This window comes from Oryzias latipes, chromosome 12 (genome assembly GCF_053564925.1).
Source record: "Oryzias latipes strain Hd-rR chromosome 12, Olatipes_Hd-rR_3.1".
NCBI classification, from domain to species: Eukaryota; Metazoa; Chordata; class Actinopteri; order Beloniformes; family Adrianichthyidae; genus Oryzias; species Oryzias latipes.
In genome coordinates this window covers 23,006,718-23,032,003 of record NC_136248.1, presented here as the reverse complement: position 1 = coordinate 23,032,003, position 25,286 = coordinate 23,006,718, and the positions used below count along the sequence as shown (strand labels likewise).

The 25,286-nt window shown below is 36.6% G+C and overlaps 1 protein-coding gene across 4 annotated transcripts in view; it reads right to left on the bottom strand.

Moving 5' to 3' along the window:
* Positions 1-1,593: 1,593 nt before the first annotated feature.
* ccbe1 (collagen and calcium binding EGF domains 1) overlaps positions 1,594-25,286 on the bottom strand; it is a 36,344-nt gene continuing 12,651 nt past the window's right edge. For 3 of the 4 annotated variants that reach the window (XM_078956370.1, XM_078956371.1, XM_020707601.3), the window contains 9 exons: positions 12,089-12,141; positions 11,819-11,953; positions 11,277-11,414; positions 9,570-9,679; positions 8,104-8,212; positions 7,622-7,752; positions 5,616-5,651; positions 2,328-2,363; positions 1,594-2,023 (listed from right to left, as the gene is read on the bottom strand). In XM_078956370.1, the coding sequence (XP_078812496.1) occupies positions 1,763-2,023; positions 2,328-2,363; positions 5,616-5,651; positions 7,622-7,752; positions 8,104-8,212; positions 9,570-9,679; positions 11,277-11,414; positions 11,819-11,953; positions 12,089-12,141 (1,009 nt within the window). In that variant the 3' untranslated portion in view covers positions 1,594-1,762. The remainder of the gene's footprint in view (positions 2,024-2,327; positions 2,364-5,615; positions 5,652-7,621; positions 7,753-8,103; positions 8,213-9,569; positions 9,680-11,276; positions 11,415-11,818; positions 11,954-12,088; positions 12,142-25,286) is intronic. The other variant, XM_004074728.5, reaches the window with a different exon arrangement.

Here is a 25,286-nt window from a genome sequence, read left to right as displayed (position 1 = left end):
AAGTTATAGGAATATTCAGCAAACACTGGTGCTAAATTATATTTATAATTTTTTTTCTACTAAAATGTCTATATTTTAGGATTCTTTGTTTCATAAAAATGATACCTTCAAAATTGTGGATGTAGCTTGACACATACAATTTGAAGCCCTTCTCTTTCTTGGTTGTCGAAGTGTGACATAACTTTTGTATGATTCGACTCACGTCGTTGACCGTTACCTTTGGGACATCTTGAAGGGACCGAGTGAAAAATGCCATAGTTGTTATTGACGCTATGTGCGCCGTCGACGCCGGATGTAACCTGGCTGGCCGACTTGGAATGCCGAAGTGAGTGTGCATATAGCCTATTTGAGACCAAAGGATAGAATTTCTAAAATCTTTTTGAGAAAGTCTCCCTCTAGTGGAAGTCTGGTTTACAACATGTGAGAAATGCTAAAGTTCACTGCATATTCGAGTGTATTGCATGAAAAGTTCATTCATTTTCTCAAGTTATAGAAGAAACTAATTATTAAATTAGTAATTCAAAGCTTTTGCTGATAAGTAGTGATTATTAGGACCAACCAAGAGATTACTGATACCATGAGGGTTTTTCTGTCTTTGGCAAATCTGATAAAAAAAAATAGCTTTACTAACCTGTGTTTACATCTAAATAAAGCGAACATCACAATATTTGCCAGTAGTAGCTCCACATGACTTCACTCTACAAGTTTTTAAATAAACCACAGGCCTAAAGTGTGAAACGTTTTGACTGTTACGCTTCATTTAATCTCATTGCCTTAGACCGAGAAGATAATGTAAGAAATCCATCTGATAAATAGATTAAAGAAAAAGTGGAATTATCTGTTTCCAACAAGATTCAAATAAATCGCCACACTACAAGTCTAGATTTTGTACTTTTAAGCTGGTCTGAGTCTAAATGTTCCTTATAGTATTCGGTGGGTTAAGGTTGCAAAAGTGTATGGTGGAAGCAAAAACGCCTTGTCGGGCTAATTTGAGCATTAAACCGGTGGGCATTCGCCATCTTTCTCTTCACCCTGACTGAGCTTGTGTTCTGGAGCGAAGCAGTCTTTGTTGAAAGAGTTTCTTCTCAGTTTCAACAGTTTCAGACGCAGCGGTAAATCATGCTTTACAAGGCAGCCTTAGACTGACTGATTTATTGATCATGACAGTATATTGGATTGTGTTGAACTAGGGATCAAAGGGTTTTATACCTGTAGCACAGGAGATGATAAAAATCTAGGTTTATTTTTTTCATTTCTATGTTAAAAAAAAGGTCAGAGTTTGGCCCAAACTTACTATTTGGTAGTTTGTTCCTTTTATATACTGATCTGAAGATTCACACCTGTCAACAACTATTTGACAGAAGAGTTCTTGTATTTTTTCTTTCTTTGTTTTGACTTTATAATGTGAAATACAGAATTTATTTATTTTATTTTATTTTACACTATTAAGATAGGCAATGAAAAAAACATTTTTTTTCTTTTTTGGTACATTAGTATAAATATTTCTTTATATATTTTTTAAATGCTTTAAACATGTAACTTTGTCACAAAACAATGGAGACAAAAGTATTTTTCAATAAATACAAAAACAAATAAGCAAAAACAATTTTATTTCATTTTCTCAAAACAACTTGACTTTGTTTATATAAAAATAAACATCTGTGATAAAAAAAAGCATAAAATCAGTTAAATAATATTAAAGAAAATACTTCATATTTACACTTAAAGTATGTATAACCCTTGTGTGTGCACTCCAGTCTGTTCAGTGAGTTTTGTCTCGAGCCAGCTTTCTCTTTCTGCTCCTCTTGGAGCCTCTATTTGTTAGAGGATGAACTTCCTTGTCGTCCTCCCCAGAGCCTGCATCCACACCATCATGGGCATCTCTCCAACTGTCAGGCGCAGCCGGAAAGTTGTCCTCTGGAGAATAAATCGGCCGACCGTACACCTTACTCTGTAGGTCAGCGATGTCATTGCGGATATCTGCCATTAGAAGAAGCAGGAAGTCAAAGGAACCAGGGGAGCCCTGAGGGGAAGGACAATGGAAAAAGAAAAATAGAGAAAAATTCAGCTATTTAAGAAATTTTTAAAGATATTTCTGGATTGCTGTTTATTTAAAAGGAATTTAAATGACCAACATATCAAAACTAGTGTTCTCTTTATTTGTATGTGTTTGCATTTATCCACATCACTTTGAAAAACAGTTAAGTTTGATTAAATTAACATTTAAAGTAATTCATTATGCTTTTAGTCCTGGTTTATGTAGTCTAAGGCAAAAAGTAACATATTAATAAAAAGTTGAGCATCAGCATGGACAGCTTTTGACTTACTGGTGGTCCAACAGCCCCAGGAGATCCTCTTTCCCCCTGAGGAAATAACAAAAAATATTTAGTTAAGATGAATTAAACTGGGGAACGGGGGGAAGTTGGGAGTTCATGTCACTCAGCTCAGAAAATAAAGAAACAGAGAATAATGTGCACAAAATCAAACATCTATTCAATATTTGTTCAGAAAAGACAACGTTGCTTGGTTATGAAACATCTTTTTCAAACTAGTGATTTGAAAGGGGGAGTTTCTCTAAATTTATTCCACATATATTCATATAAAATGCTAATATAAATGTGTCTAGACTTTTAAATCGAATCTTCAATTACCTTGAATAAATAATTCATTTTTATAAAATTACCTTCACAGGAATCAGATTTTAAAAGTCAACATAGGAGGTAATATAAAAGTTTTCATAGATCATCTTTTAGGGATATTTATTTTTATCTCAAGCAGGTTGTGAAGTACTTTAAAGAAGCCAGCATCTTCTTTAAGTAGACAACAATTCAAACACTCCTAAACCTTTGTCATCAGTCACTATTTTATATCTCCTACTTGTTTCTGCACTCCTTCCTTCTCTCTTTTTACTTTTTTGTACTTTATTATTTTTGATTTCCTTTTCTGGTGTATATATGTCTTGATCCTGTTATTCAACTTGTACAGTGATTCCTAACTGTTTCCTTAATCTAAACTGTGACTCAGAGCTGTGTACAAGAATCCCAATATGCTTCATTGTAAGTTGATGCAAAAAAACAAAAAACAAAAAAAAAACTTGATTCGGACAAACCATTCGTACTCTGAGGGTCAGGCAGACTCGCTTTTAATGGGAATACGAAATCATTTGACCCCTTTATTTAGATTAACTTGCTTTTGACATATGGTACCAGTGAACAAGACTGAAGGGGATAAAATAGATACTTCTTCCTCAGTTTTACCCAAAACTGAGCGGGAAGAAAACAAACTACAAAGAAAAAGCCCTTCAACTCTAGTGATTTTAATCATTTTACTTTACCTTTTTACCATGTGAAGTTGGTTACTGATAAGACATTTTTTACCGTGTACTTATTCAAATTCTTGATTAGCACTGCTTTTTTCACCCATAATGCAACACTTTGATGTCACTGAGGCTTTGTCTGAATTCCAAAGTATTTCAATTTCAATAAAAATAGGGAGAAAAAAAAAGTACTGCTAAACCTCAGAGGTGATGGACCAGATAAATGTTGTGCAGATCCCCTTTATTAGACCCATCTGTTTTCCTTGACCGTAAACACTGGTTGAAACACTTAAGGCTGAATTTTCTAAAGCTCAAGGTGTTGGTTTTGGACCAGAAACATCCTTCTTGGATATGATCCTCAGTGTCTATAAGAAACACCTGTTTAAATGAAGAAGCTCACCCAGGGGTCCAAGTCACTCTAAGGCCTGTGGGGCCTCCAATTGGATTCAACACATTTTTACTTTTAGACAAAAGTGGGGAAAAACACAAAGAAATTATGATGTAAAGTTGATGCACTTTATGATTTTCTTTTCATTTAATGTAAAAGAAAAAGAAATGATGACCACCCAGTGCTGTCATTACATTACAGCAGCAACGGTCAAACTTTATGATGTTTTCTTTCAACTCCAATAAGACTAAGAATTTGCTCTCAACAAAGTGTAAAACTAATCCCCTGAACAACTTTAAGTAAAGTGAAATTCTACAGATAAAGGCTTGTTAATTCACAGTAGCACACTTGCATCTTACAACTGCGGTTGTTCCTTAAGTTCAAACTGAGGCTGTGGATGTTTTGGCAGGTGGTTTGGATTTGTTACTCAGCTAAAAAGACCAGCATCACCCTCAAATCTGTCCAAACAAGAATTCCACTTCACTAAACACAAAGCTCCTGGGTACACAAGGAAGATTCACCACAGTTAAATTCAAAGCCTCAGCAAACCAATTCAGGGGAATGATACCCAATAACTATAACATGAACTGGAGACCTCATCTTTCAGAGAAATCATTAAAAAAAATGAATACTGCTTAAAGTCTCACTCCAATTATCTTTTGATCTATTTTAAAGCATTTCCAGTTGTCTTTTAATTAGGATTATGTTGTTTTTAGGCAAAATTACAAAACCTGTGTTGTTTTTTAGGACATCTGAGTTGTTGGTGGGACTGTTAGAGGGGAGTGAGCCTGCCCTCATTTCTCCCCTCACAACTCCAACATAACATGACCACTGCAGAAAAAATGGCGAGCAAAATCGGAGTTATCCGGCCGTACAGTTTTGACCTGATGTCAGCTCAGACGAGGAAAACAAAGACAAAGCACATGGATCTAGTCATCCGCAAAATACAGGGAGCTTGTGGCCCACCTGCTGTAAAACCTATATCACTTTTACTGGCTTTTTCACAACAATTTCAACAAAGAAATACCCAGAAATGCAATTTTAAGCTTAATTTTTCTTTATATATGCCCCCCAAAATGCTACAAAAACATGTTAAAAGCACAATTTTCATTGAGGTTTTGTCTCATGTTTCAAAGATTGCTGCATATTTTTCATTTTAGTTTGAATGGAACCGAACAGCTTAAATGATCAGAAGAATCAGACTTTCATATAAAGCAAACAAAGCCCACCTTAATCCCTGCACCAACCTGCAGTATTTTCCACAGGCAGGCAGAGATCAACATCATTTTATTTTTAGAACCAGGCCCTTTTTTGTCTAATTTTAGAATGAATGTTTATTCATTAATTTTTAATTTGTCACTTGCTTCATATTCTGTGCTCCCAGCCTGAATGAACATCAAACAAAAAATAAATTTATTATTGTCATAAAAACCCTGTTGATGTTTGTAACAGTAGGATTTTGTCAATGAAAAAGGAAAACGTGTGATGTGCTTCTAACATCAAATGTTTTTTGTCAACTTGCAGCAGCTTGCAGATTCTTTATCCTTAAGGTAACATTTCTGTCTGTGCATCAATACACAGAGAGCCTGCAAAATATTCTGCCAGTTGCCCACTTTAAAAAAACAAAACAAGCAAACTCTGAGCCATTTAAGTAACAGTTAAGCTATTGATTCAATTATTTGAACTGCCAAAATTTTGGCAGATTTCTCCAGTTAGTTCTTTTGCACTTTAAGCATCAACTTTACTTTTGTTTCCTTAAAATAAATCAAAGAATAAAGCTATTGAGGCCAGGGACAGTTGTTGCCACTAAAAATGGCAAGTTACTCGACAGCTTTACTGTGAAGCAACAGGATCAGGATTTGAACGTTATTTTTATTAACACATGGAGAACCAGACAACAAAAAAGCATACCTTCTGGCCATCTTTTCCTGGAGCTCCTGGAGGCCCCTGTGAAATCAAATGACAACCATGAAGAAGTTGTTCAAATATGTTGACTCTTTAACATTAGTTGTAAAGTTTTGAATGCTTTTTGGAGGCCACAAATACAACTTCATTGACACAAATTAATCAATGCAAGAGGGTTTGCCGAAAAAAAGTTTTCTAAATTTAAATTTGCCTTCTGTTGTAAACTCCACCAAGAGTAAAATATACCAGGCTCCAGACTATTCCCAAAGGCTCACACACCTCTAAGACAATCATCTTCAAAGACTTGTGAACACATTGTAGGAAGTTGTGCCAATATTCAGATCAGTACAATGCTCTGAATAAAACACTGATCACTTTCAAAGCCCTGGCATGTGGTAAGACAGATGTGACCTGGTGACCAAGCCTTGTAAGTGTGCTTAGAATCTAATTAGGTTCCTCTGTTGGGAGTAGACAGCATACCCAGACTTAGACTTCAGCAGGTGTGACACACTTCTTTAGCAAGAAGATGAAAGCCAAAGTGCATCCTAATGTGATGCAGTCATAAACAAGCACAATCAAATGCATCCTAGCTTCAGGATTTACTTTCCTGTAGCTCTTAGGTGTGTATGGTTGATTTATCAATAGCAGAACTGCATAAACAAGCCAGCTTTAAAAAGTAGAAATGTGTCTCCGTGGCCTCATCCTGCACATTCTTGAATCAGATCCCACACCTCAACACAGAGGGGTCGTAATGGTAAGCAGGGCAGAGGGCTGAACAAAATACACCAAGCCAAAGAAAACAGCTAAAGCTGTAAATGGATTCAGTCCGCTCTGTTGTTTTTATTATTAAAATGAGGTTTCTTCTTTAACCGTACATAGTTAAGGGCCTTTTAGAGGGTGTATTTGTCCCCAGGGGCCAGTCTCAGCCTGCCTCTTTACTAAATTATTAGAACTATTTAGGAAAATAAAGTTTAATGAAATACTTAAATATAGAAAACGGACAAAAAACAAAACAATTCAAAATGCATTTTAATGTTTAGGAGTAAGAATTTCAGCCAAACATTTGTTTTAATTATCTGTACAGTTGGCAGGACTAACACGAGAAGACATTTTTTTTATGTAAAAAAAACAGGCATGATCCATAGAGAAGCAGGTTTGCTGAGCTAAAAGCTTCTGCAATATGTGTTTCAGAGTCGACAGTCCATGTAGAAAAAGCACCTGCTCAAAAATCATCACCTTCAAGCTCAACAAAACGACCAGCTTACCACATGGAAAGGTTTCATCACACCAGAGAGATGCAATGCTTTTGGCCACAGTGACCAGATCTAAGCTTGGCAAGAACTGTGGGGGGTAAAATCTGTTAAATGTAGACGGCTTCCTTGCTGCCAAATGAAATAATAGAATGCACACGGTGCAGAATAACACTTGAACAATCTCCTCATACACACAACAAAACTTGTGTTGAAATTCAAAAAAGTGTATCTTTTAGAAAACAAAGTAAAAAAATGTTTCAGTAAGAAGCTTATTTATGATTTAAAAAACACATCCAAGAAATTCAACCAAAGTGAACTATTTATTTGATCAATATTTTATATTCACTTGATTTTGAATCTATGACGCATGGACATCACATTTCGGGTTATATTACCAAAGTAGTTATTTCTGCTTATCTGGAGCACTATGACTACATGTTTAGAGGGTAAACTCAAATATTAACTCGGGTCTTAAGAGGTTATTGTAATTGCAATACATTTTAATTGAAGGATTTGCAATAAGTACAGTGTTTCCTGTTGCGGTTCACCTTTTGCAGTCTTGCAGACTTTTTCTGTGTAATTTTTGCATGCTTTTTTTATGTTTGTTTTTTAAACAGCACATTGTGTACAGAGTTCTGATTGGCTGTTGACCTTGTAAATGAATCTCCTTTATGCCCATATTTGCTGTACATAATGCACTCAGGCTGTTAAAGTACATAAATCGTAACTACAGTGTGTAAACATTTTATCTTAACTGACCACAGGTCCTCTAGGGCCACGCTTGATGTGGGACAGGTCTGGGGTGGGTCCTATGGGGCCCATTAAGCCACGAGGGCCGGGAGGACCAGGAGTTCCCATCGGTCCTGCAGAGCCTTTTGGTCCCAGATCCCCTTAAATTATGATTGAGTGAAAAAAAAAAAGATAGCAATACAGATAAATGCATTCAAAACTGGAACTCTGTCTGACTTTAATCTCTGTTTGCATAATGTTGCTGCATCTTCTAAGCTACAAGAAAGTGCGGGTTCACATATAAACAGTCATCCTTTCAGAATTACAAATTTACATTTATTCCAGACATTCCTGCTAATTTCATCATGGGGATAAAAACTGTGATTTTGAGTAAAACAAATGGTTACATGTTTTTTCATCTAATTTGCCCTAAAAATCATTGTGGTATCTTTCTGAGTCATCACCAGAAATGTATCCATGCAGGTCAGACCAAGTCAGACATCAGTTTCTACCTGGAGGTCCAGGGGAGCCTGGAGGCCCCGGTAAATATATAGGTGATGTCAGGGTTTTGTCCTCAGTCATCTGCACAGGAACGTCAGCACTGTTTGACAGCAAAGCCATCTTAAGAAGAAGCAAAAAAAAAAAAAAAAAAATGGAGCATAAATGCATTCAATAATTTACCTGTACAGTTTCCTTGTTTTGTTTTTATAATGATTTTACAATAAATGATTGTAACATAACCAAACAGGTGGGATTGAGTAGAAATGTTTGCTAAAATGACTTTGTCCAGAATGGGGAACTGACATGTAATATTGTTTGACAACCTGCAACCCGGCCAGATGACGGCAATTTAAAACCTTTGAGCTAAAACAAAAACAGCCTTCTCTGCATTTTGAGTGGCAATGGACTCTTTGAAAAATGTTATCTTTAATCTGCACTACACTAAGTGCATATGGAGATTTATACCGAAGCAAAATGCAAGCGTTTAGTTCATGTTTTAAAAATCCAGCCAAGTTTAGAAGCAAGTGTTTTTTATAAAACACGCCTCTGCAGAGCAGGTGTTTGAGTTGATAACTCTGCAGCCCCATAAATACAAAAGAATTTACATTTTGCTACGATACTTTAAAACATCAGTGAGTGAAAACACCTTTCTGAGGGAGCTTCGAGACCACACAGCTGGAAGCCATACATCATGAGCTACAGTGCAGACAGTTGAGTGCAGCTGCTGACAGATTCACGCGTAGATAGGTTCAGAAGTCACCGATTACACATGTGAAACTATGACTCCAGTTTTACATTAGATTTTCAGCTCCGCGCTGTAGATGGAGCAAAATAAATCCATTCCGCTACTTGAAGAGGAAAAGGTCTCAGTGCAGAAAATCAACAAATGAGGCCAAAGAGATCACCTGTCACAAAGAAAATAAACATTTTTGTTTGTGACAGTAAGCAGAATCAGGAAGTCTTCAAATTTTCTATGGATGAAAACCGATGTAAAGCATTATTGTCAGAAGTCAGAGTTCTGTCTCCCTCTCTGGTCACTGACTGAAGTACTGTGTGCACTTCATCTCCCAGCAACCCCAGCGCACAGGTCCTGGGTGCCGCATACCTGACTCTCATTCATCAACCACAGCATACTTAAGCTCTGCACTGACTAAAGCTCAGTGTGAAGAATTGTTTGTGCCATTCTGCCTTCATTACGCAACCCTGTTTCTGACTCTGTTTGCCTGCTGCCTGCCCCGACTCTCGCCTGATCCCGACTACCCTGTCTGTTCTCTGATGTTCTCATTCTCGTTATTGACCCCTGCCTGCCTAACCCTGATTTAGCTTTGTGGACTTTTAATAGAGCTAATAAACCTGCTGCATTTGGATCCAGCCGTCTGCCTTCTTCTTGTGACACTTGTAGTGATGCTACTTATTGGCACTGATTACAATGGTAATTTTTTTTAGACAGAAATGCATGTTTTCCTTTGTCACTTACCTTCTGCTGCAGCTGCAGGACTGACGTCTTTAACTGAAGGAAATCCTCACATGTGGCTGAACAAGTTCCCGCGTTCATAACATTATCACACTTCTCAAAGAGATGAACTGCTGGGAAAAGAAAAAAAATGTTCATCACTTATAACAATTCAATAAAAAACCCTTTACTCTCACTGTTTTTTTTATAATGTAAACTTAAAATGTTATTTTTAGAAGGTAAAGCAAAAGATCAAAATAGCCTTTTTAGCACTGTAAGGTCAAATTGCTGTTTTTATACAATTTATTCAATTAAATTGATTTGTGACATTTTTACAACACGAGTTATTATACACACAGTTAAACAGATATTTAAAAACTAAGATTAGAGAGCACAATTCTCTAATTAAAAATTCATTCATTCATCTTCTTCCGTTAAATCCACGCAGAAAGGTCCCCCACTGATGTTCTGGTTCAGGTCCCCCAGCTGGGACAAGAACCGGGGGCTGCACCACCATGCAGCGCATTTAAAAAATGTATTTTATTCTCATAAACTGTGTGGATATAAATGTACTCCTTAAACATAGATTTTATTTGTTCATTTACTTGATTTTTACTTTATACTTTCAAAACTGCACAGAAACAATAGAAAAGTGAAATGAACTGTGAAGGGCAAAATATGCAAAATTACAATTATTTTTGTCTGGAATATTAAAGGCACACTTCCAACTACTTATTGTTTTGCTCATTTGCAGACACCAAAGGACGACTTCAGATGGAGAGAGTTAAAAGACCCCACATTAACTCACAGGAATGAAGGAAAGTTCGATGACACACACAAAAATACATAAAACAAAGTTATAAAATCAACTTCAACAATGAACAGCTGGGATTATTGAATGTGTTGGTGTATTAGTTTATTAAGGCCAGATTTACACTTTCCCCTGCTGATCTCCTCCATACAGACATTTTTGGCAGGAACTAAGCATACCACAGGGTGGACACTTTTACATTAAAGGTGACACAGATACTTAAATGCAGTGTGTGTTTGTGTGTGTGTTTTTTTTTATGTATAGCAAGCCTAAAAAATTAAGGCGAGTGTTTCAGAACAGATATTTATCATTGTTTGACCTCTTATTAAATTCCCTTGTGAATTATATTCTTACTAATGCTTACTGGATGGGCACATTTCTTTTAATGTAATTTTCTGATTGCTTAAGTTGGACTTGAAATGCTCTAATGGACACGTTTGTAGGAGAATGGGCCCTGCTCTGTATGTGCATAGATTTAATGGATGAGTGAAAATGTCTGGACACTCTTTCCCCTCTTACTTTACAAAACAACAAGCCATACTTTTGGGGGTGCAATCCCCCGGGCCAGTCTTTCTGACTCTCCAAACTCTCCTGCAGTGTTATGGGAGGTAAAGGAAGATACCCTCATGAGAGGAGGTAGCAAATCTGCAGCCCCTTGCTGCTTCACTGGCAACTTAATCTGGGGCGAAAAAAGATGTTTTATCACTTGAACCATTTGTGCTTTCTTCAAAAATGTTCTGCAAATCAGGGAAGACCAAAAGTCACAGGGCAGCAGTATGTTTGGTTGACAGAACAGCTCTGACATGCACAACAGGCAGTGATGTCTAATGACTACCATATGTCTATGTTTGTAGTCTTCGGACAGATATCACTGTCAGATGTGCCCTTTAATGAAAAAAAAAGGAAATATTGAGGCTCACCTCTTTCCCCCTTGGTGCATGTTTTCCCATCCCCTTCCAGGAAATATCCTTTCTCACATTCACACCTGTAGCTCCCCAGGGAGTTGATGCAAATCTGAGAGCATGCACTCTTGTGTACGTCTGCACATTCATCTATGTCTGTGCATTTGAGAGAGTAGAGAAAAATGGCTAGCAAAAAATAATAACAATCAATCTGTAATCCACGAAAAAAAGTAATAAGTATGAAAAACCTTAGTTGTTGTGTTATTTGTGTAGGTTTAAACTGAAGGGTGGGTCTAAACTGGTGCAAAATATTCTCTAAAATTAGAAAATTAATTAAAAATATAAGAGATAAAGAATCTTTAACTTTGTAGTTCATGACAAATATTTTCAATACATTATTGTCAGCCAATTGACACATTTAAATAAAAATGATGCTAAAACAGACTTAAAACTGGTTGAAAAAAAAAAGCAATCTAGCAAAAAGAAGCAATCCAGTACTGGAAGACGTCAATGACTTTTTGCTTTGGCATTTTTTTTAAATGAAATGCTTCCTGCCTCACCCAAACAGTAGGGCTTTTCTCGGTTCCTGTGGCGCTCGCGTTCGTAGCGGTATCCAGGGTAGCAGGTGCACACCACTCGGCCAAAATGGTCTGTGCACTGTTGCTCACATGGGGCACCCGCACACACGTCAAAGTCTGTAAAAAATAAAAAGGCAAAAGCCTAAACAAGTCTCCATAATCTAAAAAGCTGAAACTTAAAAAAATGTATAACAGAAAGGGTGAGTCAAATACAAATCCTAATGAGAAGAAAACGACAAAAAAGTTTCCTACCTTCAGGAATACATTGGCCCAATACAAACTTGAAGCCCTTGCAACACTGTTTTCTGTAAAAAATGAAAAAGATAAAATAAAAATAAAACAAAACTGGTATATCAAAATCCCAAAACAAACACATTCAAAAGCTGACATATAGCTGTGCCAGTAAAAAATGGATCACGTGAGTTGTTCAATTAAAGTTGTTTGTTCAAGATGTCAAAAAAAACAAATATGGGATGACTGGACACACACGTGCACACCCACACAGTACAGTTTCCCAGGATTATCTGCTTGTTTGTTCATGTTGATTCTACTCTGAATTACATCAAATACCCTCCATTAAGCTGAAACAGTGGTGCTTTCTTACACCTAATTTCTCATGTTCATTAATCTGTTTTGAATTATTTTTTGTATTTACTTAATAAATACAGTGTACATTTTCTCAAATTTAAATAAATTAAACATTTTTGCATTCTCTTCTTTTTCATCTGCCCCTTTCCCCCAGAAAAAAACATAATAAAACAAACTGAAGCATTTCTACGTCTCATTGAACTGTAAATTGAAATATGCTGTGTCACATTTCATCACCATGAGTCAAATTCAGTACTTTCTCATGCTACGCTCAAAGGAAAAGTGTTACCAGGTGCTGCTTTCAAACAAGAGATGACAAAATAAACCACAGTGAAGTAATGGTAATGTAATGCAGAACATTCATTTCAAATTCCACAGTGCAGCTTTTTTATTCAGCAGCACTTATAAGGATTTGGCTTTTTCATGTATAAACTTTCACAGTTCTGAAGCAAAAACAAACATATTTTTCTGCATTTTACATTAAATTGCCTTTGAGAATTTAGACACAAGTCTTTGATAAGGTAAAGGATTGAAAAGTGAAAGTAAATTGATAATACGTAACACCAGACCTATTTGTCTGTCTACCCAATATTCTTTCATTAGTCTGCAAAGTGCTAACATAAAATGTAGTAAACAAAAAGCAGAGTTGAGGGAAATAAAGGTGTAAAAATGACTAAAAACTCAGATCAGATGTAGGTGCTGGAAAAAAAACAACTATTTTTTTGAATAGCACACATGTTAACCACATGCTGACCCCAGTCAGGCCATCAAATACTATACAAACCTTATGTAAAAGCAGATGCCACTGTGAAGATATGCATGAACATATTTGTATGATAAAACAATTGAATTGAATGAGTTTTATCAGCAGGTAGTTCAGCCAACTAACTGTTAACAGATTGTCCTTAAACATCTTCTAAAGTGTTGGAGACAAGAAAAATTTGGTACCTTTGTACCACAAGATTTTCCTCTTACTTGTGAATAAAATAAGCCATCTACTACTGAAAATAGATTTCCAAAATGCATTAAAAAAGTAAGTCAAAAGATCTCCATTTATCTACTGCTAATAAAGCAATCAGGAAAGGAAAAAAAAACAGTAAAATCACAATTCAAGTTCTTGTCTGCACTTAATGCTACAACACAAGTGATTGCACAAGAGAAAAAAATAGTTGGATCAGAATAAATTAAAATGAACCATTTAATCTTGTAGTTGCTTGAGTTTTCGCAATGGCACACCTCAGAGGAGGGCTGTAGACAAGAATGTTTTATACTTTTTATGACTCAAAGAAAAAAAAATGATAAGAAAGCATATAGATTTTGGTCTGCATTATATATTTATGTTATGTTTCTTTTTCCTTCTGGATTCTCTGCTTCATAGATTAATATACCTTTAAGTTAAAATTCATTGCCTTATATGAATCAAAAGTCAAAAATAGTTCAATCATGTAATCTCTGTAATTCTCTCTTTTTATTCTTATCTGTTTCCTGCAGGAATAATTTTCCAATATCGTCACAGATACCATCTCTGATTTACAAAATAGGGAAAGACGACCAGAGTAATACAAATTCACATTTTTTAAAGGGTTTTCACACGTGTGGTGGTGATAACTTTTGCTGTGTTGGTTGGATTTTGTGTCCACATTGTGCTGATAGGTGTATTTACCTGCGTAAAAACTCCTCAAAAATTTCTACGACATTATTATTTCCCGATGAGACTGTCTGGATGTTAGAAAACAGATTACAGATGGTGACCTTGGACTAGAACTTTGTGTTCTGAGCTTGGCGGCATAACTCGATGTGTTCTACTTTCTTTAATAATATATTTTTCTTTTGTAAATATATTCTTTTTTGTGCAAAATTGTAAACTGTAGCAGTTCTCTACAATCTGTTGCTCATTTCTCTGGCAGTTTTCCTACCCATTCTCTGTAATTTTGATTTACATCATTTTTTTTTGCTTATTATTTATCAATTTAACACTGATATTTGATTGACCCAAGCAAGACATGAAGCCTAATAATAGAATGAACCAGTGCTTCGGTGCAATTCAAAAAAATAAAAAAAATAGTTTAACCAAATATACATTTTGGAGATATGTTTTTTGTTATTTTAAAAGGTAACAAAAAGAGAGAGAGAGAGCTGGGTGGTATAAACCATTCATTATCTGAATGATGAATTATTACTTAGGATTTATCAAATCCATGCTGAATTTATCACAAAATTGATCTCGTTATAATGCTGAACCGTCTCCTTCTTTACACATCATTTTGTGCGGCCTGCACAGCAGGACATGGACTGCAGCGATGCAACTTCCTCTTAAAGTGGTAATTTCACACAACCTTTCCAAGCAACTGTGTCACACTTGAGTGTGAACAACTCTGACCTTATCAGATGAAAACAAATCACACACTGAAACCTAAAATTGCTGCTACCAAGACACCCCATTCATCTTACTTTGTCCAGGACAAAATAGACCTATGATAACCATGTTGTACTAAGGTCCTGGAATATATTTTTCTCTTCTTTCTCTTTTTTTTTGGAACACATTCAAAGTTTCTTTAAGTTTCTAGACTGCACTGCATGCTTTCACTAATTATTTTTTTCCTCCACATTATTGAGGCGTATTAATCTAAAATGTTTCAAAACACTAGGAACCAAATGAGAGACTAGAAACGTTGCATTTTTTGCTCATTAAAATGTGTAAATCCAGCAGCTTTAGCTGTGAAGATGCTTAAGCTCTAAAATAAATGAAAAAGTCTAAAACAGTTGCTAAAAATGAAAACCGAATAAATACCGGTAAGTTAAAGAATTAGATAAATGCCATAAAATTGAGGAAAAATGCCAAATTAGTTGAATTCTTGTTAATATTGTTTGAAAAATAAAAAAAAACTGATGAGAAAGAGAGGGAAAAAGCTAAATTTTGTTTGCCACAGCTTCTCTGAGCTGAAGCTCCCTCCTAAGTCAAACAAAATTAAAGTGTTTCTCTTTGCCAGAAATAGAAAAAAAGCGCAATATTCCTCCTGATGGCTCAGTTAGTGATGTGATACATGCTTTTAAATTCTTGGGTGTTATAAGTGATGATGGTCGTCTTTTGAATCCCATGTTGCTCTCTTGTCAAAACTTTGCATCTTAAAGGTAGTTTTTTTTATTCAGAAATAAGCAATGTTTTTTCATTCAATGCTAGGAAGAGATGTATTGCAGCATTATTTCTGTGCTGGACTATGGAGACCTTTTGTATGTCCCAGCCCAAGCTCTGCAGCCACAGTGTATCATATGCATTATAACAAACTCCAGTGAACTGACCCACCGTTGCGACATTTACTTCAGACAGAGTCTGATGCGGTACTTGGCAGTCACACAGTGGTACAAGTGACTTTGTGAACTACTTCTTCCATACACGAGTGTGTATCTTCACCATAAGCCCCGTAAATTGCATTCCCAGGATGTTTACACATTGATTGTTCCCATTTTGAGAATAGAGAGGGGAAAACTGTTCTTTCAGTGTTGTGCTTCAACTGACTGGTAATTTACAGGCTTTTATACTCCAAACTCCTGTCTCTATGATTTCTTTTAACATTCTTTGGAGGACCTGGAAATGCAATCCTTGGCTTGTCACACTTTAACTTTTCTTTAAACATTATATCTGTCTGCTTTGTATGAATTTGTTATTTTTATGAATTGCTGCACAGACCTCTTGGCCAAGGAGGTCTTTGAATCTCAAAGGGACTTCCTGGTTAAATAAAGAAGGAGGAGGATAAAAAAACTGAATTGCTAAAAGAGGTACAAGTATATGCATTGCACAAAACTGTTTTGTCAAAATCAAAAGGTCGACAAAATAAATATTGGACCCATGACACTGCTAATGTGACTTTGAAATGTACTCTTTAGCTGAAATTATGCTGAACTTCTCAGACTTCATTTAGTTTGTCTGCCATTCATTATAAATGAGCAAAAAACAAATAAACTGTAAATTTTAATAATAAACTGTGAACACAAACGGGAATCTCCTAAAATAACTGTAATATTAGAATGGTTGCACCTGAAAGCTTTCTAAAAGTGAAACATGTTAAATAGGAAGAGTAGCATTAATACTGCAATCTGTTGACGGTTTCCTGTGCGACCAAATATTTCATGTCAAAACGACGTCTTCTCCAGGACAGAATGCACGTCTGGCAAATAACCAGCTAGAAAAAACAAGCTCATGAGCTCAACAGTCAAGAGAAAACAAACATCCACGTCCGCTTCAAAAACACCACTAGAGAGGCAAAAGCATCACATGGAACGCGAATCAAAATCTGGGCTCATTTAAAGACCCAATTGTTTGTTTTTAACATGACATTTTTCTAATGATGGAGGACATATATTAAGAAAATTAAGCTTACAATTGTGCTTCTGAGTATTCCATTATTTAAATTGTTGTGAATCAGGCGCAGCTGAAAAGAAGACTTTTGTAGAAGCTACAATCCGTGAGCCACAAGCTCCCTGCTTCGCTCCATTCCGATGCATGTACCAATAGACTACTAGATCAGAATGCGTCTTGGTTTTTCTCGTCTGAGCTGGCATCTGGCTCAAAACTCCAATATTGCTCACCATTAATGTTAGGTTGGCAGTTTTAAGGGGCTGTAAGCTAGAGAGAGTGTAAACAGATGGATAATGGGAAAAAAGGGTGGGCTTACTCCGTCCCAACAGTTCTGCTCACAGTTCAGAGGTCAGAGTACTGCCGCTCCGCAGAAATTTTGTCCTAGAAAACGACTCAGGTTTTGCGATTGTGCCTAAAATGGCATAATCATAATAAAAAAAAAGTGCTGGGAACGCTTTTAAAATGGATTAAAAGATAATCGGAGCGGGACTTTGAGGAAATACACATCTATAATCTTCAGTCACATTACTTTTTACAGAAACCACTCCAAGCTATCTTGTTACCCTGCAGATTAAAAGACTAACAGCATTATCTTGCTTTCTGCACTTACATTACCTCATTTAATTTCTAAATTGATGATGTTGTCTCATTGTTTTGTCCTTTCACGCCTTGACATGAGTGAACATGAAAACAGAGTAATGAGATGACCTGACCCGTGTTAAAGTTAAAATAACCTGCCTCGAAAAGTCACAGGGTGACTGAATGTCGGCTCAAGGTCGCTGGAGAAATACAATACATCAACCTTAATGCAGCCATGATTTATGTCTGTTAGGTGGAGCGTCTATTTTTAGTTAGCTGGCAGAGGCTGGTGGTGTTTTATACCAACGGTGGAAAAGTTCATGGTGTTGAAAACTTTAAAAAAAGAAAAAGGGGGTAACATTGTTAATGATCTTAAAGTTCTTGTAGGCTACAAAATGGCTGGCTCAAATAACTTTATGTTCCCAGCTGTTTTAGTCAATGTATATCTCAGATCCAGCATAACAGTTTAACAGCAAAAATGTGTCCCTGTCATTATTTAAAAAAGCGAAACCCACTCAGATTTTAATCACTTTCCACTCTGCAATGACTCACTCGGGAAAAGTCAAAAATTACTCTTGAGCAATCAAAGGTGAAGTACTTCTAATAGTCCAAATCGAATTACGAATCGAACCGTGGGGGTTTTATATAAATGGCAAATAGTGCAATCTCACACAGGAGTGCTGTTTGCTCATGCTAACCAGCTAACAAATTCAAAAAACATGTGGATTTCATTTCTATTCATGAGTGATTGAACAAAGAAGAAAGGATTTCCCAAAAGCATTCACAACCCAACAGGAATATCAATGAGCCCAGATTGGAGGGTCGCGAGCAGCGCCGACACGCTGTGACTGACGTTTTATTTTCACAAACACAGAACTGCACTTGTTCACTGATCAGGACATCACAGACATTCTGTTTGTTTTGTCACCTGTGCTTTTTCCACCTTGAGGTTATTTCATTTTGTCAGCAAGGCAGATCACTTTACAAGGGCCTCTTGAAATCTAGACATAAACTAGTCTGACCTCAGTCACCCAGGGTGAAGAATAAGCGCTCTAATCACCTTATAAACAGAGGCCTTTTCTGGACCAACATTGCTCCAGTTTGATCCGGCTTTGTTTTGTACTGAAACACGCGGATTCACACAGACACAAAAAAGTCAGAAAATATTTACAATCTGTTCAAATAAGAAAAAAAATTGTTGAATCCTCAGAAAATTCTCTCTCAACTGAGAATACTCTTCTTTCTAAAAATCAAAGAACTAAAGGATTTCGTGTATGCTTTCGGCAGCACGGAGGCTTATTTGTCCAGCAAAACGCTGCCATTGATATACAAAAACATGCCTGCATTCCACACAAAAGAAGATGTTTTTCAAGGGGAGGAAGACACAGCCTGAACAAGCACATCAGCTCCACTGAGACACATGCATTGGACAGGCAGCAATACTTCTGCTAATAATCGAAAGTTTTAGAAAACACATCCTGTCAATATGATTTTTCATATTTTTAACATTAAGGTCCAACCAGTTCAAGTTATATTAATATTTGAAAATAGCCAAAGATATACAGAAGGGTAATATAGTGGTGTACTTATCCAAATGAAAATCAAAGCTGTGAAATGTTTTGCTCACTGGATTGGAAGTGAAGCAAAAACTTTGGTAAACTTACAGAAAAAGCTGTTCAGGAAACAGATTGTGGAAAGGAAAACCTTGCCAAATAGTGACATTAACATATTGACATTAAGAGTTTTTGGACTGACAGTGACAGTTTCCAATTGAACAATACTAGTTTGAAAAAATAACAAATTATATTTTAGGTGGATGAGCAGATAGAAGGAAAAATTAGCATTTTCCTGCTATGGCAGGCCAAGTTAAATGTTTTTTTCTTTCAACAAGGGACTTTCACAAAGTGCTTAACCTTCCCTTAAATCAAATTTTCTATGACAACTGGACAGAGTTTAGTAATGACTCAAAAAGATGGGAGATAAGTGTGATCATGCTCTCTCAGAGTAAGACTGTGTCTAAGATGTTAGTTTTTGTTACAAAAGAGCAATCCAACAAGTTCAAAAAGTTACTATTAACCTACGAACAAAAAATGTTTATTCTCAAAAACAAGTTATCAAATTTGAGAAACAACCACATAATTAAAAAGACTTTACCATCTATGTTTAGCCAGCCATGAAAATTCAAATTTTTCCTTAAAAAAAAAAAATAAAATAAATAAATAATCTATTTAAATCAAGAATATCTTAAATTTTAAAATTACAATAGCTGGATTTTTTTTAAGCCCAATAGTATAACATTGTGTTTCTACACAGTATAAAGTTAGAGTAGATCAATTTTATTCATCCCTTGAGCTGGAGCTATGTTTACAATTACAAGTTTACAATATGTAAACCTTTTCTTGTAGTTGTAAATTACAACTATTATGCCTTTTTGCAATGAAAAACAACATAAAGGTAACATAGTAGCAAAAATATTTTGTCATTTTTATTTTATTTTTTGGGGTCCAAACAGTATTATGTAACAAACTACTGAAAAGGATTTTTCTTCTTCTTTTTTTTTTGCTTGATGTAAGCTTTTTAATGTTAACAATATGATGCCATCAAGAACACAGAACACTAACAAAGCAAAATGTGTCTCATTCCTAATGGCCCATTTGGTTGTCAAGACAAGCAGGACATAAAGTTAAACAAGACATTCCTTTTTCCAGAGTTAGACATAGCTACCGCCTATCAAGACCATTCCATCTGCAAAAGCTGTATCCAGAAAAACAACCCCTTGACACAAATCATCATCCGAATGTCAGAATACTTTTTCCTCTTTTCTCTCCACAAACCTTTGGTTTCTTGTGAAAAATCTCAAAGAAGAAAGACTTTGATTGCTGCTGAACCAAGTTTTTCTCTTTTTGGAGATTAGTATTTGTGCATAGAGATCAAAGAGGAAAAAAAACAAATGTGTGATCATTGTGTTGTTGAACTTCATGTGGTATCATTTTTGTTAACAGTTATAACACAAATGCAGACAGAAACTCTGAGATGTCACAAGTTGGAAAAATGATGGAATTTTTTTTTTTTTTCATGAGATGGATGCAGATCATAAAAAAAACTGCAGTTATGGCATAATGACTTTGACCACTGCAGAGACACAAAGACAACTAATCATTGATGCATTTGTAGCAACTGCTAAACATGCCCAAAACTTAAAAATATATAAACAAATACAGGTTTACGGCGAATTTACGCGCTTTAAGTAATAGAATTTTTTGCGATTTAATGCTTTTTTGTTCTGAGAAATAATAGTCCTTTAAACACATGAGCCTACAAGAGTCCACTAAAATACAAAAAGAAGGGTCTGGTTTGAAGTAATGTAAATTTCTTTGCTCAATTTAATGTCACCAATGTCAAACTCAGCATTTTGTTCTCGTACTTCTGTTTTTATTTCCCCCCCTGGTGACACCGTGGTCAGAAATAAACGAGACATGGAAAAAAGCAGTGAAATGGGCCAGGTCAAAGTGTGCAGCAGCTAAATTTATTGGAGGGAGTTCTATGAAACCTTGTTATTGTGGTATTTTGTCTACCAAGAGAAAAGTTTTGAACTTTTGAGAGGTACAATCTTATGCCTGGAAGTTCAGGCATAGGATTGGCACATCTATCTGTACGAGTAAGAGTAGTTACATGAATCATCACATAGGAAATCGAACAGGAGCTGTACTTTTCTTTTACATTGAGTGATTTTAACGCTTTTACGCATTTTTTTAAAACAAAAACATCACATAAATAGTTACTTAAAAGAATGTATTTCCAGATTCTTGAATATAATTTAATCCAACATTGAGGTTTTAAAAACAAAGTAAATAACATTAAAAAAAACCTCTTTGCTGCTTTTCTCCTTTTGTGGTTTTCTTCTTGTTATATGGAAGATTGAACTTTATTCCACTTTACTAAAACAAAGGTTTCTCCTCATACTTTCTGGCTTTGTTTATATTAACATAATGTGTCGTTTTTTTAAAGAAACATAAAAAACCTGTCACAAATGTTTGATCAAAGTGTTTCAGATTGGAGACTGAAATGATAACCCACTATGATTACTTCTTGAAGGAATAAGCTTTTTTTCATGTGCCATTCAAAACACATTAAAAGGACAAATTGCTGCAATTTAGCTCAAACTAGGTACAGATGCCAAACTGCATTCTAAATAGAGGCCTCAACTAATTTGTTTACAGCAGTAATCACACTAAATCCAATTCTGCAAGTCAATAACCAAGAAAAACTGCCACTGCACTCAGATCAAGTGGAGAAAAACATGAAAACATTACAAATTGCATAAGAACTGTATATAAAATTAATAAATCAAATACCTAGCAAAATTGAGAAACAGGAACAACTTTGGGGTTGCACGGTGGGGTAGTGGTTAGCACTCTCACTTCACAGCAACAGAGCTTTGGTTCGAAACCTTACTGGGACCTTTCTGTGTGGAGTTTGCATGTATCCTCGAGGATGTGTAGGTTTTCTCCAGGCACTCTGGCTTCCTCCCTCAGACCAATCCCTCAGGTCAATCTAATCATTCTAAATTGTTTCTAGGTGTGAATGTGAGAGCATGTGTGACCTGTCCAGGATGTACTCTGCCTTTGCCCAATAGAAGCTGGGATAGGCTCCAGTGGCATTGAGACCCCAAAAAGGGATTTAGCAGGTTTAAAAAATGGATGCATGGAACTCAATGATTACTGTTTAACAAACATGTGAACTAAGAACAAGTAGGCACTGTTTCCCATTAAAAAAATGAAACCATTAAAGCTGATTTACCTTTGATGTATGAGTTACCTCACAGTTTCAGGTTAGGAACAGGAGTTGAAATGAATAGTGCAGGGGTGTGGACTACATCAGCACAATCTTCTGTTAGGTGGGATGTAAGTGGATACTCCAACTCAGGGATATTAAACTCCAGGCCTCAAGGACCACTGTTTGGTTGTAACAAACACTACTTTAAATAAAGTTCATTATTAAGAACTTTTAGCTTTTAACAGAATCGATAAGAGTCCATAACAGAAAAAACACACATCTTGTGGAAGATGTTTTTTTTTTTTTTTTACAGAAAATATATATTTAATTTTCTTTCATCCGCAGTTTCTTTTCCGCTTTATTTCTTCTTAATTTTTACAGGTTTGGCTCATTAGAATGAACTTTTTTTTTAAATTTTATTTTATTTTAAACTTGGTAACCCTTGTGCTATCCTTGGCACTTTACCATTGGGAGTTGGGTCATCTAGACCCACTAGACAGTGCGCTGAACCTTTTTTTTCTCAATGATTTGTGATCTTCACTGGTATCCAAGGATTACATTAAATCTTTTCACCTTTATCCACCTTTGTCATGGTAGGGAGAACACATCCACCTTTGTCATGGTAGGGAGAACACGTCAATGCAAGGGTGGGGTCATCTAAGATAGCACAAGGGTTAAGGAAGTCAATGTGAATGTCCAACGTAAACGCTCATACGGATATTTACGCACTGGCCATAGTTCATTAATCCAAATGAAAACGTGCCAAAACTATATTACCGGTACACCTGTAAAGTATTTATATTTGGGTACCCAAGAACAAAAAGAAAGTTTGATCTCACCAACTGGTCGCAGCTTTCAGTTTGTTTAGGATGCGCCCTCTCCCAGGAGCGAGCACCTCACTCCACTTGGCAACTTGACAAAAGTTCTTCTTTCGGCTCCCCTGTCACTCAACTGTATGTCACAACTAGCTTGGTTCTATAATCCCAGCAGTCAAGGACCACAGTAATACTCTCTGTCACCGGAGGAGAATAGCACGGCAGCAGCTGTTGGTGTGTCTTCCACCTTCGTTCTTTCCCCCCGTGCACCTGTACCGAGACCGACCCCGTTTAATAATCTTGGGGCGTGTGTGCCATGAGTCAAGTAACCAGTCCACAACATAAATGGGAAAACCGTAAAAGACCACATCCAGCATTTTCAGTGGATAACATCTATTCAACACACCTAAAAAACTCATGTTAATCCCCTTCATACACCAAGTAGGACTACATTTTCTTTTAAATTTACAGTCAAAATGTAACCCTGTCACACAGTTTTACAACTAATCTGCCACTAAAGCTTCTTATTGACAAAACATGCCTTGTCCAGGTAATCAGCAACAGGTAGGACGGGGTTTTTAACAAAAAATACAGCAAAATGTTGGCTCCGGAGGCCTGGAATTTGACACTCCTGCCCTAACTGGACTACATTAATCAGTTTAAAGGCCAAGAACTTTTAGGAGGCATACGCTGTAAAATATACAGCGTTAATGAATAAATTGTTCCTACTTTTTGCTCTAATCCTGTTTATCGGAATGTATGCATGTTTATACAAAAGTTGAACTTTAGAACAACAGCGAGATCATCTCTGAAAGTGACATTTTAGGATATTTTTTTTAGAGCACAGCTGTCTGTGGACTGTTAGGCTGAGCAGTCTTTTCACGTACTTTAAACTTTCCTTTTGGAAAAACGCCAAATATTCCCAATCCACGTCAAACACTGCGGTTACTGTGAAAGAATAAAATGTATGCTTGAGAGAAAATGTGGAGCCTTCACTTCAACTCATCAAATTTACAGTTTGGAAAAATCTGAGAAATAATAAACACAGCGGGCCATGTGTCCAAGTCATGTAAATGATGCAAAGAAGTTTGGGTGAGAAGACTTTTAAGAAAAAATAAATAAACTGGTCTCAAAAGAACTGGCCTCCTGAAAGGTAAACCAAAATCAACAGCTTTGCAACAGACTATTTGATATTAATTCTTAAATATTTAATTTAAAAAAAACATGTCAACTTTTTGGTGTGTAATATTTTTAACACGTTTTTAACAAGTTAAAGATAAAACTTGAAGAATATAATTCAAAAATGATGTTAAATTTTACCTTATAACACAAATGTACAATTACATGTTTAACCAGTGGCTGGTAATTCTCTCATAATGGTCTCAACTTAAAGAACAAAATAAATTTTTACTTAAGCTGTCAATTATAAGAGAAAAATATATAGACTTCACATGAAAATGTGTTCCCAAGGTGCCTGAAAAAAGGGGTTCAAAAGAGGAAAATATCATTTAAAACTTACCAAACGGTTTCTATCTTTAAAGACTGATAACAGTTGACATCTCACTAAGGTTAATATTTATAAAGAAAAAAAGAGGACTGAGCCTGGGGGTGTCCGTGTCACTGCGGTGTGGGTTCTGGTCCTTGCCCTCGAGCGTTGGGCCTCGCCAAACTTCCAACTGTGGGCGAGCCTGGTCGGGCCATGTTTACAAGACATGGCCCGTCCTCCTCTTGGGCGGCGACGGCTGGCCCCTGCCTTGCACATTACTGGACTAACCGTGGGCCGGGTGGGTGGGTGCCTGGAGCGCAGGGTGGGTCTCCCTTGGGGGGTCCTGACTCTTACCTGGGCTTGGGGGGGGGTTCTCGTCTGGGGCTGTGGGCGTTCTTCTGGGGCGGGGCCCCACGTTGGGCCCTCCCGGTGCGGCGGGGGGGCTGCTCTCCTGGTTGGGCCGGAGCTGCACTCTCTGTCCCCCCATGCCTCCCTGCTCTCTAGCTTTTGGGGCCCCCGTAGCGGTCCTGCTGGCCCTGGACCGGGTGGCGGATGTGATCGCCCGGGGGGCGGATGTTCTCTATCTGCTACAGTGCCAGTGTTGGGTAGTTCTAGCTGCCGCTGCTGCTGCGGCGGGAGTCTTGGTGTGGGGATGGCTGGGAACCCTCTCTCCTTCTTTTTACATTCCATCATCCATTTTAGAAGAACATGAACACTCAATGGAGCACAGGTGTTATCACACCTTTGCACTAATATTTTGCGTGATTGAATGAAATAATTTACACTAGTTGGTTTGAAGGCAGAAGTATGCCTGTGTTAACATTATTTGTATTGTTTACATGTTAACGT